Here is a 15,023-nt window from a genome sequence, read left to right on the forward strand (position 1 = left end):
TTTTTCGCTCTACTATTCCTTGGATTCTTTAACTTCGTTATTCCATTAAAAGAGGTTCGAAATTATTCGGTTAGACCGTTAAAAAGTCGAAATATGGCTGGGAAATACCAAAGCATAAAACGTGGTCACTCATTTTGCGATTTGTGCGGCATTTTTTAGTACGTTTCTCCAAAAGTGTTGAAAAGCGAAAAATGGCCGCAACATGCTATTCAGTGCCAGTGCCAATGCAGTGTTGAGGACAATTTCTTCCACAAAAAAAAAAGAAAAGAAATGGTGTGCTGATTGTGATTTGATTATAAATAATAAGAAACTACAAATAAACGAACGCGTTTAAAACGATTTAATTGCAACGAACAAGAAGTAAATAAAAGGCCTTTTTAACTACCGATTCCTGCACGCTGTTAATTGTTTTAACTATAGTTTATATGTATGCTTGTGTGCATGTGTGAATTCGATTGTGTGCGCCCGCGTGTGTGTATGTGTGTGTGTGCGTGTGTGTGTGTACAAGTGTGTGTGTTTGCCTGCGAGTTTCTCAGTCGATTCGCGAATTTGAGAATAGAAAGATGGTGCTCGCTAAATTGTAAGCGTGAAATAAGTCATATATAAATATACCAAAAATAAAAAAAAAACACACACAATTTTTTTTTTGGCAAAAAGTGGCAACAAAAATTCCAATTTATAGTGGGAATCAAACGCAAATTCAAAAGTGAGTATACAACATCCAAAAGGGCTAATGCCTAACGTATTCGCTTTTCAAATGCGTTTCGGGGGCGCTTGGCAACAAGCAAAAGCCGCTACGCACACACATGCGTATACATATGCTTGCATATATATATATATATATATATATATATATAGGCATATGTGTGTAACCATGTGTGTGTGTAAATATGTGTATTAAGCAGCAGCAACTAAAATATGATTTCGCCCTACCCCAATTTTTCGCGTGCGCCCCATTTGCAGTGCATCCCTCACCGCTGCACTACTCAACGATGAGGCCACAGGCGCCGGCGTCTATGGTGCGAGATTCCAAGAAGGATGAGCTACGCTCTGCCCCCTGGTATTGGGGCAGCATAACCCGCGAGCAGGCCAAAAGCATATTGTTTGGCCAACCGGACGGCAGTTTTCTGGTGCGCGATGCCCAGGCAAAGGTAATTGATTATATAGAAAATAATAGTGGAAATATATGTGTATGTGTATATATATGTATATATATTTGTGTGAATATTTATTTGACTTGCAGAAGGGCGAATACACATTGACCCTGATGAAGGATGGCAACGAGAAGCTAATCAAAATTTGCCAAATGAATGACAATTACGGTTTTGTCGAAAACTTTCAATTCAGCTCGGTTGTGGACATGATTAACCATTATACGACCAATTCCCTCAAGATGTACAACAAAACGCTGGACATAACGCTCAGTTATCCGATGGTCTGCCCCTTCTACGATGAAGCACAGCCGCAGGGTGATTTGCGTGTGCTAAGCGAACAGTTCATTCGCTGCTCCCAATTGCTGCTGCAACAGGAACAGGCGCTCGACCAAAAGAAGACCGCATTCAATGCCATACGCGAGGAGCTGGCCGAAAGGAAGCTGCAGCAACGTGTCTTTGGCAATGCGGAGAACATGTTCTTTCGGCAAATAGCGTTAATTGAATCGTATATGATTAAGCCGCCGGTGAACGCAAGCGGCGGCAGCGGCGGCTCCAGTCCAGCGGCTGCAACGGGCGGCAGCGGGGCATGTTCGCGCCAGGATGTGCAACAGCATATGCATGAGAATTTGCTGCACATGAAAGAGCACCTGAAGGTGATGCACGCCAAAATGGAGCGACTCAATCAGGATATTAAGGCGCGCAAAGAGGAGGAACAGCTGCTGGAGCGTCAGATCAATGCCAGCAAGCCGGAGCTACAGGAATTGCAGTTACGCAAGGACAAGCACATTGAGTAAGTGTCTAAAGAGTCAGCCGACGTCAGCTGACGTCATTCATTATTAATATAATATATCTATATCTATATATACATATGCTTCTTTTGGAGTGCCAAACTGATTAGCGACGCGTCAGCGCAACAGACAGCCGGACGGTTGCACTGCAGCGCAGCTAGAGTTGCGCAGCGGGCCGGGGGGGCTTTGGCCAGTCAGTCAGCCACTCGTTCGTTTCATGCTCAACGGCTGCATATATATATATATATATATATATATATATATATATATATATATATATATCTATTATATATACATTATATATTGTCCAATGCAATTTCGCCAACCAAGGAATTTAAATGCTCTGGGTTCTGGCTCATTTTACACGCGGTGCTCGCTCGACTCTCGGCCATTTGGCTGCTTTCTTGAGCTCCCATCCGCTGCTCCCGTCCGCTGCTCCCATCCGCTGCTCCCGTCCTCTGTTACCGCTTTCCGTTTGACCGATAATAATAGAAATAAAACGCTTTTTGCCTTTTCGCAGCGTTCGTCTGGTTTCGGCTTGCAATTCGCCACGCTGACTGGGCTACGTGCTGCCCGCATGTAATATATACCCTGTGCTTTTTCGATGATGCGTTCTCCCCCGCTCTCCCCACACCATCCCTTTAGCCGCAACACGTCCCTAAGCCAATGACAATGGTTGATAAGCTTAGCGAACAGTTGAGGCAGGCAACCAGACAATGCATTTTATATATGTATCTATCCAAAGTACAGTGAAGGGTGCCTTAATGGACGAACTTCTCTTATAGCTGGCCGAAATTTGTGGTCTTACTCTAAGATAGTTTTCTTTCCCAATGGATGCTCAACTTTTTGTAGAAAGAAACTTTTGTCGTACATACAAAAAGTATGTCTAGAACTCAGCAAGACTTATTTAAAGTCTTGCAAAACAGGGAAGTCAGCTTCTGTTTATGATTAAAGCTCATAGGGAAGATAATAATGTAAATTTCAATGTAAATGTTCGCTCATGAGGAGCTTTCACTGTATGTGCATATATATAAAATATATTTATATATAAATTGAAATCCCTCTCGTTTGCCGCTTGTAATTCAAATCCGCTAACAAAACACATTTCCATAAGCCCCCGTTGACAGTTTTACACGTTTTCAAGAATACGAATGAATACCTCAAAATGTATGCCAAGCGAATTATTGAGAATCATAAATTTTATTTTCTGCTTTTGCACAGAAATCATAAATATTTTAAGTGCTGTCAGGCGGCAGTCAAAACAATATGTTTCGTTTTTGTCTCGTTTCAGAGTTGTGGCTCTTGCAAAAGCACATTGAAAGCTTTGAAGCTTGTGATTAATTGATTTTGTGCGAGTCTAATATGGAAGGCTTAAAGCTTAAGCTTGAGTTAGAAATGTCGCTTTAAGCTCAAAAGCATTTGAAAAACTCGAAGCTTTTGATTAAGTGCTTTTGTTCGAGTGTAATGTGGAAGGCTTAAAGTTTAAGTTCGAGCTGGAATTGTCGCTCTTGAAGCTTTTGATTAAGTGCTTCAGTTAAGTTAAGCTAAAGCTCGAGCTTCAACTGTCGCATTCAGCTAATGTCATTGTGCTAATAACACTTAACGATATGCCTTAGATTCGTCATCGATGATGATAATGATGATGAAGATAACGTTAATTAGACAAGCCTTGAACCATTTTAGAACTGTGCCCTAACACACATTTTAACATTCGCAACAGTTTGTCTACGCTTGCTTTTATCTTTATTAAATCTCGTCGGACTTTTGTTTTTTTTTGTGCACGCCAAAAATACAAACTAAAACTTGACTCTTTATCAGACTTCAGACTTCACTAAACATCTGTTGCTTATCTGCCTGGGAATCTCACAAGCTTTTTTTCTATTAGCCTTGCAAACGGCATTAAATACACATATATATATATATATATTTATCTGTCGCAAAATGTGTTAAATACCCAATGGGTATATACTTTGCAGAATTAAACTAATTATATATAAAAATTGAAAAGTCAGCCACTACGCTTGTCGAAATAGGTTGAAGCAATTTTGTTTGTTTTCCAACGCTCAAATTGAGTTTTTATTGGAGCTAGCTTTTATTTAATTATGTGCCTCGCCCTGTTCTCAGCATGTGGGCAACATCTTGTTGAATATCGGACTACCCCATATAGACCTGGCAATAAAAGGCCGAGCACATACGAGTTGTGTATCGTATATCCGCCAAGGAATTCAATTTATGGCTACCGAAAGATAACAATTGCTTTTATTTTATCTATGCTGTTTCGCGCTCTAAGATCTTTTCAGTACAAGAACACATTTCTCACTTATCTATACGAAGTATCTTACTGGTTTTTATTTTAGGCTCATAGTCTAGGTTGTTTATCTGAAGGGTTCCTGGCAACCAGAATTTTGTTCAAGCGGCTTCCCTTTCATTTTTACAGCTTGTGTATTTCCTACTAAAATCTTATACATATTCTTGTGCAGTTGGTTAAGATCTAGATACATCTTTGATTATAGGAGAATTCTATTGAATTCTATACAACAATTGTGGAATTTAGATAAAAAGAATATATATTCTTGTTCAGCATGAACGAGTTGTTTAAGATCTAGATAGATTTTGTATTAGACCTACTTTGATTTTTCCTTCTGTAGGACGCGTAAATTATTTGATTTCTTCCCTAATCTTGAAATCGATAACAAGCGATGAGAAAATTCTATTTCTGGCGCACATCTCGGCGCTTCAAGTATTAAAGAACCCAAATGTGGTATTTAGAATCTTGTCGCCGTGCTTCCCAAATTCATAAAAGCTAGAGAGGAAGCTAGAGAGGCAGCTCGTCACCTGGGAAAGTCTTCCTTGTTTTATATATTCTTGTAGAAGCTATTAATTAATTACCTCATGATGTTAATAAGGCATAGAGGGAGAAGGGTCATCTCCAACCACATATAATTTATATAGACATCTATATATTCCTGATCAGCATCAACACCAAATCTGATGTGCCGAATCTTTAAGAGTAAACACAGATCTAGAAAACTTTTTGAATAGCTACCAAGTTTAAGTTTTCGTGTATATACTATATAGTTAAAAGGAGGCTAGAAATGCAGTTTGAAGCTGGTTATAGGGTATTTTCTAGTCTGCCCTGGCCTATATACACCTGCAGAAGGTATTCAGCCGCTAAGCTTTGGCTACAGGTAGAAAAGGGAAGTTGAAGCGACAGCTTCGCGCTGCGTACAGGGTATTCGTTAGTCGTCTTTTGGCTATTCCCATCCTCTATTCCTGAAGAGTTTGTCATCGCAGCCGTAGAGCTCTGTGTGAATATGACTGGCCTCTTGGTTTCTATTGGCGTGTTGCGCATTGTGCCTCCAGCTCGGTTGGAGCCAGATAAGGCACTATCGTTATCTGGCTGACGAGCATTTTTGTTTGCCAAGTGCTTAAAATTTTTTTCTTTTCGCTTTTTTTTTTTTTTTTTTGTCTTGACGTTTCTCTATATACTATGTTCGCAAACCTTTTTCCTTCCATTATTTGTTGTTGTTGTTGTTGTTTAAAGTCTTTATTTTAATTAAGATTAGGCATAGACCATCTCGGGCTGGCATACATGCGCCAAGTCGCGTTTACTGCTCCGGCCATTCTCACTATTCGGGTATCTGCGAATTCGTCGTGTCATGCGCGTCACAGAGCAGAGGTTTAGGTCGTACGAGGGAAACGATTCGAACTGGGCTGCCGTTCGCCAGATAAGACATCGGAGAGATCGGCAAATGTGTTAATTTTGAACGAATGATCCTGCAGATGCCATACGGATTGATATATTGTCATTGTCTATAGAATCCATTTATAAAATCAACTCGCATACATTTTGAATTTTCTCGTCATTCGTTTGTTTTGTTTGCGTTCTTTCTAAATTTATGTCTTACTTATATTTTTAGTTTTTCATTAAATTCGCAAAGAAACACAAAACGAATGATGTGCGACATATTTCCATTGCGTTCGAGCAAAGGCCGACTATAGTATCTGCTCAGCTCTTGATATCGATCCAAATTATATATATACATGCATATATATCTCCTAATGGGCGGGCTATTTAATAACATTAAATATGAATTTCGTGATTTCATTTAATGCACACACTTACTAATCGCCCATAAATCGAACGCCCACAACTTGGCGAACTTCCTTATCTAAATACAAGCTGGGCTAGCAATTGGTCAACGTCTTAATGCGACCTCGGACAAGGTCTGATAAGAAACATGAATTGATGTATATCACATTTAAAGACAAATCGAGTTGGGCAGTTGCTTAATGTGACACACATCGACGACAGTGTTGGCCTTGTTAGTTTAGTTAAATCGTATTTTGGATACTCGGAGCACGACTAAAGATCGGTTAACTCTTTGCAGGCGTCTGAAGGGCTTTGGTCTAACCGAGGACGATCTGAACGTTTTACTGGAGATGGGCTTCGATGAGCTGCAGCAGAACTATGAGAAGGCCTCCAATCAGCCGCATCGCAACGAATCGCTGTGGCTAATCAAGGATGCCAAGCGGCACGATGCCGAGGAGCTGCTAAAGGGCGCGCCAACGGGCACATTCCTGATACGCGCCCGCGACGTGGGCCACTATGCGCTGTCGATTGTCTGCAAGGCGGGCATTCATCACTGCATCATCTACGAAACGGAAAGCGGCCTGGGCTTTGCGGCGCCCTACAACATATATCCCTCGCTCAAGAAACTGGTCGAGCACTATGCCACCAATTCGCTGGAGGAGCACAACGATACGCTGACGACAGTCCTGCGCATACCCGTCCTCTATTGGACGCAAAACAAACAGCACATATTGGAGCAGCTGCAGGAGGAACTGGAACTGGAACAGGAACAGGAGCGTCTGGCCCAACAGACAACATTGATGCCGCCGCCGCCGGCGAGCAGTGCGCCCATACCCACAACCAGATCGCGGGAGCACAGTGGCCATGATGCTGTCGATGCATCGCTCAGCAGCGAAACGGAAACGCCGCCAGCTTCCATCTCGCCATCAAATTTTAGCACATCGCAATAGGCGATGCCTGGCACACAAATCTCCTCCCTGCCTACCTCCCTCCTCACCCCCCCTTGCTAAACTGTCCAATCGACGGCCTGGCTACTAACTCTCATAGGTATGCCTGGCCGCCAGGCGCCCGGCGCCAGGCCCCAATCTAAAACTATCTCTCTTAACTAATATAATATTTAAAATGAAGAAAATACCATTTTTTGTGTGTGTGATGGCCGCAGTTCAACTGCGTCGCAAAACTGCAAGCGAAACAAGTAATTTGGTGATCCATGTTGATGTTGTTTATTATCCATATATATATATACATATATATATATATATATATGGCATGCCTAACTATATATATATGTGTGTATATTTTCGTTTGTTTTTGTAAGAATGCATTTCGCTTGATACAGGTGATAAAAGGTCAAGCCAAGTGCTATGTAAATTGAAGGTGGTTAAAGCCACAAAATCGTAACTAAGAAGCATCCGCTGTATATACATATGCATCTATATATATCTATATATATATATATATATATTTATATGTATATGTATATTATAAAATCGGTGTAGCTCGCACGCTGCGCGTTCTCGAGCAATTCTCAATCGAACAGCTATAAAAAATTAAAAATTACAACATTGTCGTCTGTTTATTGTAAATATCCCACATATGTATATATATAATTACATATATATATATGTAGTTCTTTGGAAATCGGGTCGATCGTTTGGCTGATTTTGATAATACAGCTGCGATTTATTGAAAAGAAGAGAAACAATTCGACCACCAAATTATTTGTTGTTATTGAAAGTCTTTATTGATTTTGAATTAGTTTTTAAGCACAATTTATAAAATACGTACGTTTAAACCGATCGGTGATCGGTGATCAGCGATCAGTGATCAGTGATCAGTGATCAGTGATAAGTGATCAGTTGTCTGTTGCTAATTGATATCATGAACACAATTTCTTTTGTCAAACATCTAAAGTTCTTTTGTGTTTAGTTTTTCTACACGCTTTTTAAGTCTATAGACAGCATACCTTAACACACACACACGCACACACACACGCACACACACACATACACACACACACGCACACACACACAGCAGCAACAAAAACAAAAGTGCAATCGGCAAACGAAACAAAAACAAAACTAAAAAAAAAAACTTTTTACATTTGTTATTTATACAATTAAAACAAAAAACATGGTCATGCAATAAAATGCTCCATAAAAAGACAAAAAAGAAGAGGAAGAAGAAAGATAGAAGAGGAAAAAAAAACAAAAAAACCCGTCAACGGAATCTGCTGCAATATGCAAAAACAAAAAGAAGCTTCAGTTCGTAATTTATATATACAAAAACAATATATATATATAGATATATATATCTGTAAACATACCTTTAACCCACCTGCTATGCGTTTTTTACATGCTCTTTCCAAAAAAAAAAAAAAACAAAAAAAAAAGAAAACCTACTAACTCGTATTTAAAATAAGTTTTGTGCAATTTGTGTTTGTTTAAAGTTGAGCGAGAAAAGCAAAAGAGCAGAAAAGAAAAGTTAAGTTTGTTGAGAGTTCGCTTTGTTTTGGAAAGGGCATTCGGTTTCGGTGTGGCCGAAATTGTTAATCGCTGCGCTTCCTGTTGCCAATTTTGTTTTATGTTACCAACACACAACAACAACAACAACAATACACAACAACAACAACAACAACACTCACCACAATTATTATTATTATTATTTTTTTTTAAATGCAACTTTGTATATGTAATAATGTATATGTAACACTTAATTTAATATATTTAACTTGTAATACAATAATTTCATGTGTTTATACCATAATTATGTATAGATATATAAATAATTTTTTTTTTATTTTCTAATGCTATGAGATTTCGTCGGATCTCCTACGTTGTAGTATTTTATAAGTTTTAAAAATTTAGTGTGTAAAAAACGAGTTTCAAACATAAAAAAAAAAAAATTACACACAAAACAAAACAAGAGAAAAAACAAAACTAAAAACGAAATTTGTATTTTAAATTTGTACGAGTTTAATATTGATTAGATTTTCTTTTTGTTTTTGCCATACTTAAATGTTAAATGAGAAAGTTACAAAAATTGTGAAACAAAATGTTAAAAAAAAAAAAGGAAGAAAGGAAGAAGAAGCGCAAAAAATATGATGAGAATGATAACGAATTGCAAATTTGTTGTATTTTTTATATGAAACACATATATATGTATAAATATATTTAGATATATATATATATATATATAAATGCTATATGTTGTAGTTCTTAAGCACAACCTGCCACAATCGGTTCAACAGAAACAACAACAACAGAAAACAATTTTTTGTAGTAGATATTAGAGAGAAATTAAAAAAAAAAATGTATGTATGTATGTATCCATTTGTATTTTGTGTCTAAACAACAACAACAAAAACAACGACAAACAAAAGAATGTTCGTAAATAACAAAATGAAAATAAAATGAAACAATAAGTAAAAGAAAATTTATATATACACAATATATTCATGCTGATGTGAAAGATGGGAAAGAGCAACAACAAACAACAAAGCAACGGCATATTTGCTAGACTTTATTTTACACGCCAGTTCTTATTGGACTTTTGTTGGGTTATGCTCGATGGTTGGATAGCGCGATCGGGTTGGGCAGGAGGGGAAGGGCTTTCGTTGGAAGCGTTCGCCCCGCTGCGAGCTTTTCTGCTGAGCTGTGTGAAACGCGAGCCCAAAGTCAGGGAATACGCTGGAAATCACGCGCCCTGCTCTATCCAACGAATGACAAACAATTTGGCAGCAAACACGAGATCAGCTCATGATACTTGGTCCAACATTCGAATTGTAGTCCAAAGGAATTCGCTGGTTTCACCTATTTATATAGTCATGTTGTGTGGCCGGGCTGTAAAAGCTTAAACATGAACAAGTTCACTTTTATCGTGCTATTATTACAAATTAAAAACCCTTTTTTTTGAAGCTACCGTTTTGGGCAATTGTGCAAGTTGGCGTTTTTTAAGGAAATTTAAGTTAAAAGTCCCTTGGTGAGTAGCAAAACTTTGCTAATACCCTAGGGTAATCTTAAAGTATATACATATGTCAGTTTGAATTTCCCAAGTTAATTTTTCTATTCTGATGAAAATTAACATATATTTCTTGCTTATTCAAATAGATTACAATTTAAGAATTGGGAAATTCAAATTCTTTATCTATGAGTGTAAGTAAAACTGTCATAAATCTCAACAATTCTGTTGAAAGTGTTCTTTGACCATTTTAGCCACCCCGCTAGCAGAAACTGTCAAATAATACAAATCGCATTTTTATCGCCTTTTATTGGCTTGTGATTCTTATGGCTGTGTGTTATCAAATATAATACAAAATTATTAGGTTCTTTTTCTATTTTGAGAAACTGTTAAGGCCATGAGCTTTACTGTGCTAAATATAACGCCTTTTAATATTTGGGAAATTATTTATTTGCGCAGCAAATTCCATAAGTCCCATTTAAAATCCCATGTTGAAAATCAACAAGTTATTCAATTTGCCAAATATGAATGTGATATAAACATACGGCAATTAATTCAATGATTTATGCGACTAAAATGCAAAATGTTTTATTATTTTGGCAGAAACTAGTGCATACACACACACACACACACATGTGTACAAAAAGTATATTTATACACACAAGTTTGTATGCACAAATAAGTTAATATATTTGCTTACGTTGTGATTTCGCTAATAACCCATTCTCATAAACTTTTAGTTGTGCCTTTAATTAATAAATTGTTTCAATTATTTATATTATAAATGAAATGAATAGAATAAAATTGCTGCAAATTTCCTGTAGATAATGCATTTCATATTAAAATAGCGCGCTAAAAAGTATGCTGTGTTTAAATGCGCTAAACTGCCAGGGCTGCATAGCCAAAACAACAAAAAAACACAAACGTTTGCAGCAAACATAAAGCGAACATATTTACACATACATATGTATGTATTAGTAGGTACATGTACAAAGAGTTGACCGCACTTAGTTTGAATTAAATGTTATGCGCAATATTCGAGGCGTTGGTTTTGTGGTTTCAATCCCAAGCGTGCGACCGACCGCCCACCCGCCCGACCGCCGGCCAGCAAATGCGTACTGCGAACGAACGCTGAGGGGGCGATTCGCAGCTAACTGCGCAGTTGTTTAAAAATCTATTTGCCGGGCTGCTGCTGCTCTCTCTTGAATGTGTGTGTGTGTGTGCACGTGTATATGTATATGGATATGTACATATGTTTGCATAGACAGAATGTGGGTTATGAGCCGCTGCCACGCGCATACATAGTTTGCGAAGCTCACCACGCGAGTTGTTGTTGTTTACAGTTTCGGCAGACATGTGCCGGCCGGTATTTTCGGCAGTTCAACAAACCCCATACAAATATCCCAAGGTGAATTGACAGAATTGGGAACAATCGTTTCTTATCATTGATTAAATCGTTTCATTAGAGAAAGCCTTTCAAGGCTATTGCATGTTGCTTAAGTATTAGATGATAAATAGAAAACAAACTCAACTCAGTCAATGTGACTGAAAATCGGACTTAAAACTTAAAGCTATATCAACAATTTAGTGGCAATCTTTAGAGCTAACACTACAAGATCAATATCAGGTGTGATAATATACAACTAATTGATGGCTAATGATAACATTTTTTTTTGATTGAATGAATGCATGCGTTTTGGCAGTAGCTCGTTGGAATTGAAAAGCAATTACAGCTCCAACTGGAACTGCTCCTGTTCCTCGATTTTCAGCGATTGCGTCTTCTTCGCCAGGTCTGTGGGCACGGGCACACACTTGCGGAAGGGTGTGCGGGGCGTGCCGCGCAGCAGGCAGCTGGGTATATTGCTGGGCGGCGTTTGGCTCAACGGGGATCCACGCAGGTTCTTCATGAAGGCCCGTTCATAGATCACCTTGGTGCCTGCAAAGATAAGGTGGGAAATCAACTATTAGTCTACATTTAATTGACAATTGCATCAGACTCTGCACAGGTGATAAGACACAGCTGCACGAGCTCACAGAAAATATTCATGAGTCACGAACATGTGCGCCTGGCCAGACTGAGTTCGAGTCCGAGTCTGGGATTGTTATCAGACAGCTGATTCACAGTTGCCAAAATTGTCAAAGTTGCATCAACATACCGCCAGGTGTCGTGGAGTAGAGGGTGCCGCCGGGCGTGGAGGAGTACACTTCCGGCATTTGGATGGGATCGGTTATCACAACTTTCTTGGTCTTCGTCATGGCCAGGGGCAGCGCATGCGAGAAGGCTTGGCGAGCGGTGGGAGATGCAGACATCTTCTTTTTCTTGATTAGGAAACTTTCCGTTACTTTACAAAAAAAAACTTGTAAATCGTAATCGAACGACTTTTGTTTGTTTGCGCGAAACTGCGTTGTTGAATTTGTCGCTGCCTTTGACTTCTGCTTATCAGCTGTTGACGCGCTGTAGAACGTGCTTGGTTCGCTTCACGAGTCCAATTGACACTCGACGGCATTTGGCAGCTGTATTTATACTGCTTGCTCTTCTTCTTTCAATCGTGACGAACGTAAACAAAGTCACCGAAGCGCACGTCTCGGCAGCAGCGCGTCACTGCAATGCGCGCTCTCTCTCTCTCTCTCATTTTCTTTCGCTCTCTCGCTGTGCTTGCTTTCTTGTTGTTGTTGCCTGTGTAATATATGTAAATGTAGTTTGATTTTGTTTTTTTTTCGTTTACCAATTCTTATGAATTAGTACTAAACGGTTTTGGTAGTGTTGAAAGGGACGCTCATACATACATATCTCTTGAATACCTTCTAAACCCGTTCATGACCAGCCTTACATGCGGCATAACGTTGTTTACACATTCTGCATTGTTATTTATCTAATTAGTTGTTTTTTTGTTTACAATTTCTTGCATAAGACTTCGTATCAATTAATAATTAGGCCAGAAATGTGCTCAATTCAGTTATTTTCATGAGTTATCATATATGTATTTAATTTTCGATATATTTTTATAGTTTTTATAGTATATTCAGGAACTGGCAACTACAGGTCAGTTATATATGGCGACAATATAAATAATCTCTTAACTTTATATTATAGAAGTATTACATTTTGACCGATATATATATACATATATATTATACTAGTACGGAATTGAAGAACATTTTCTGGAAATATCTTTAAAATGACAAACAAAAAATAGTTTCATAATTAAGCAATATTCTTGATAATCTATAATATAGTGTTCCGATTCGGCCGACATTTGTGGATATATCCAAAATTGGATGAATATGTGCCAAGTTAACTTAAAACTGAAAGAATACTTTGCATGAACACAGAAAGATTTACTTGACCAGATATTAACTAAGCTCACCATCCACTTGCATATATAACCCGGCATGGGAGATGCCGTCCCTTTAAGAATTTCAGATTTCGGGAAAGGGGTATAGAAGGAACAGAGACAGAATAGCCTCTGCTCCAATCCATCTGACTGAACTCATTGTCGATCTCTCAGAGATTATATAATATACTAGACCAAATATTATAGAGAAATGTTAATGCCGCAGTCAGATATTGCTTCTCGGAATAGGTGGACCATTTATAAGGCAGGAATATCTGCATTTGCCGTTTCCTACGAATGTTGTCATCGTCGCTTTAAGATCTGGTCTTTAAGTCTTTTCGGCCAGAGAACTCCGAGTGCAAACTGCGCAGTAGTTTCTGAACGCATTTCTCTTGATTCGACAGATGCCGGCCGGTATTTCCAGAGAACGGGGTTCAATAAACCCCGCCCCCCAAAATACATGAAACACATACACACTCATAGATGGAATATTCGCATCAAGGTGAAATGGAAATACACACTCGAGCAGCTTATAGATAACTTGGCTAGTCAGCTCTCAAGGTCCAGCAGCTGATAAAATATACAGAGATACAATAATTCAACATTAACATCAAGTGTTTATTGCATGAGTCGCTTACCAACTAAAATGAATCAATTAAATTAACACAAACTCAGTCAATATGACTGACAACTAAACTAGGAACGAACCACTTAAGAGCTACATGGACAACTAGATGGCATAAATATGAGAGCTAGCCCTATAAGATCAGCGTCAGGTGCGACAATATACAACTAGTTGGTTGGCTAATGATAAAAACATTCTGGATGGATGATGTTTGTGCGTTTTGGCAGTAGCTGCTTGGAATTGGGATGCTTTGTTCTTGGTGTGCGCTGTCTGCATTTACAGCTCCAGCTGGAACTGCTCCTGTTCCTCGATTTTCAGCGATTGCGTCTTCTTCGCCAGGTCTGTGGGAACGGGCACACACTTGCGGAAGGGTGTGCGGGGCGTGCCGCGCAGCAGGCAGCTGGGTATATTGCTGGGCGGCGTTTGGCTCAACGGGGATCCACGCAGGTTCTTCATGAAGGCCCGTTCATAGATCACCTTGGTGCCTGCAAAGATACGGTGGGAAATCAACTATTAGTCTACATTTAATTGATAATTGCATCAGACTCTGAACAGGTGATAAGGCACAGCTGCACGAGCTCATTTTAAAATTCATGAGTCACGGACATGTGCGCCTGGCCAGACTGAGTTCGAGGCCGAGTCCGAGTCTGGGATTGTTATCAGACAGCTGATTCACAGTTGCCAAAATTGTCAAAGTTGCATCAACTTACCGCCAGGTGTCGTGGAGTAGAGGGTGCCGCCGGGCGTGGAGGAGTACACTTCCGGCATTTGGATGGGATCGGTTATCACAACCTTCTTGGTCTTCGTCATGGCCAGGGGCAGCGCATGCGAGAAGGCTTGGCGAGCGGTGGGAGATGCAGACATCTTCTTTTTCTTGTTTATGCAACTTTGTTACTTTAAAAGAAACTTGTAAATCGTAATCGAACGACTATTGTTTGCGCGAAACTGCGTTGTTGAATTTGGCTATTGCTGTTTAGCTGCTGCTGCTGCTGCTGCTGTGTGTGCTGACTTGGTCGCTCTGCGAGTCCAATTGACGCCCAACAGCCGTGGGGAGCAGTATTTATACTG

General features: G+C 39.3%; 3 protein-coding genes across 3 annotated transcripts; 1 reads left to right on the forward strand and 2 right to left on the reverse strand.

The window, feature by feature from the left end:
• The first annotated feature begins 173 nt into the window (after nucleotides 1–173).
• Nucleotides 174–9,151, forward strand: Pi3K21B (phosphatidylinositol 3-kinase regulatory subunit alpha). Its single transcript, XM_002051842.4, has 4 exons — nucleotides 174–706; nucleotides 964–1,151; nucleotides 1,244–1,944; nucleotides 6,334–9,151. Coding segments are annotated over exons 1-4 (1,542 nt in total). The 5' UTR covers nucleotides 174–705; the 3' UTR covers nucleotides 6,986–9,151.
• Nucleotides 9,152–11,408: 2,257 nt separating this feature from the next.
• On the reverse strand, nucleotides 11,409–12,480 carry LOC6628685 (eukaryotic translation initiation factor 4E-binding protein). Its single transcript, XM_002051841.4, has 2 exons — nucleotides 12,152–12,480; nucleotides 11,409–11,931 (listed from the first exon to the last, which is right to left on the reverse strand). Exons 1-2 carry the CDS (start codon nucleotides 12,303–12,305, stop codon nucleotides 11,723–11,725), a joined length of 363 nt encoding a protein of 120 aa, XP_002051877.1. The 5' UTR covers nucleotides 12,306–12,480; the 3' UTR covers nucleotides 11,409–11,722.
• A 1,447-nt stretch (nucleotides 12,481–13,927) lies between these two features.
• LOC6628684 (eukaryotic translation initiation factor 4E-binding protein) lies at nucleotides 13,928–14,975 on the reverse strand. The gene is made up of 2 exons (XM_002051840.4): nucleotides 14,666–14,975; nucleotides 13,928–14,440 (listed from the first exon to the last, which is right to left on the reverse strand). The coding sequence occupies exons 1-2, from the start codon at nucleotides 14,817–14,819 to the stop codon at nucleotides 14,232–14,234; spliced, it is 363 nt and encodes a 120-aa protein (XP_002051876.1). The 5' UTR covers nucleotides 14,820–14,975; the 3' UTR covers nucleotides 13,928–14,231.
• Between the last annotated feature and the right edge of the window lie 48 nt (nucleotides 14,976–15,023).

The sequence above is a fragment of the Drosophila virilis genome, chromosome 4 (assembly GCF_030788295.1).
Source record: "Drosophila virilis strain 15010-1051.87 chromosome 4, Dvir_AGI_RSII-ME, whole genome shotgun sequence".
Lineage (NCBI taxonomy): Eukaryota > Metazoa > Arthropoda > Insecta > Diptera > Drosophilidae > Drosophila > Drosophila virilis.

Excerpts from the sequence above, each read along its gene's own strand:
- Pi3K21B (XM_002051842.4), top strand. Across the intron at positions 1,152-1,243 it reads TGCGCGATGCCCAGGCAAAG|AAGGGCGAATACACATTGAC; the intron begins GTAATTGATTAT and ends TTTGACTTGCAG. Across the intron at positions 1,945-6,333 it reads CGCAAGGACAAGCACATTGA|GCGTCTGAAGGGCTTTGGTC; the intron begins GTAAGTGTCTAA and ends AACTCTTTGCAG.
- LOC6628685 (XM_002051841.4), bottom strand. The coding sequence starts at position 12,305 with ATGTCTGCATCTCCCACCGCTCGCCAAGCCTTCTCGCATGCGCTGCCC. Across the intron at positions 11,932-12,151 it reads CTACTCCACGACACCTGGCG|GCACCAAGGTGATCTATGAA; the intron begins GTATGTTGATGC and ends TTATCTTTGCAG.
- LOC6628684 (XM_002051840.4), bottom strand. The coding sequence starts at position 14,819 with ATGTCTGCATCTCCCACCGCTCGCCAAGCCTTCTCGCATGCGCTGCCC. Across the intron at positions 14,441-14,665 it reads CTACTCCACGACACCTGGCG|GCACCAAGGTGATCTATGAA; the intron begins GTAAGTTGATGC and ends GTATCTTTGCAG.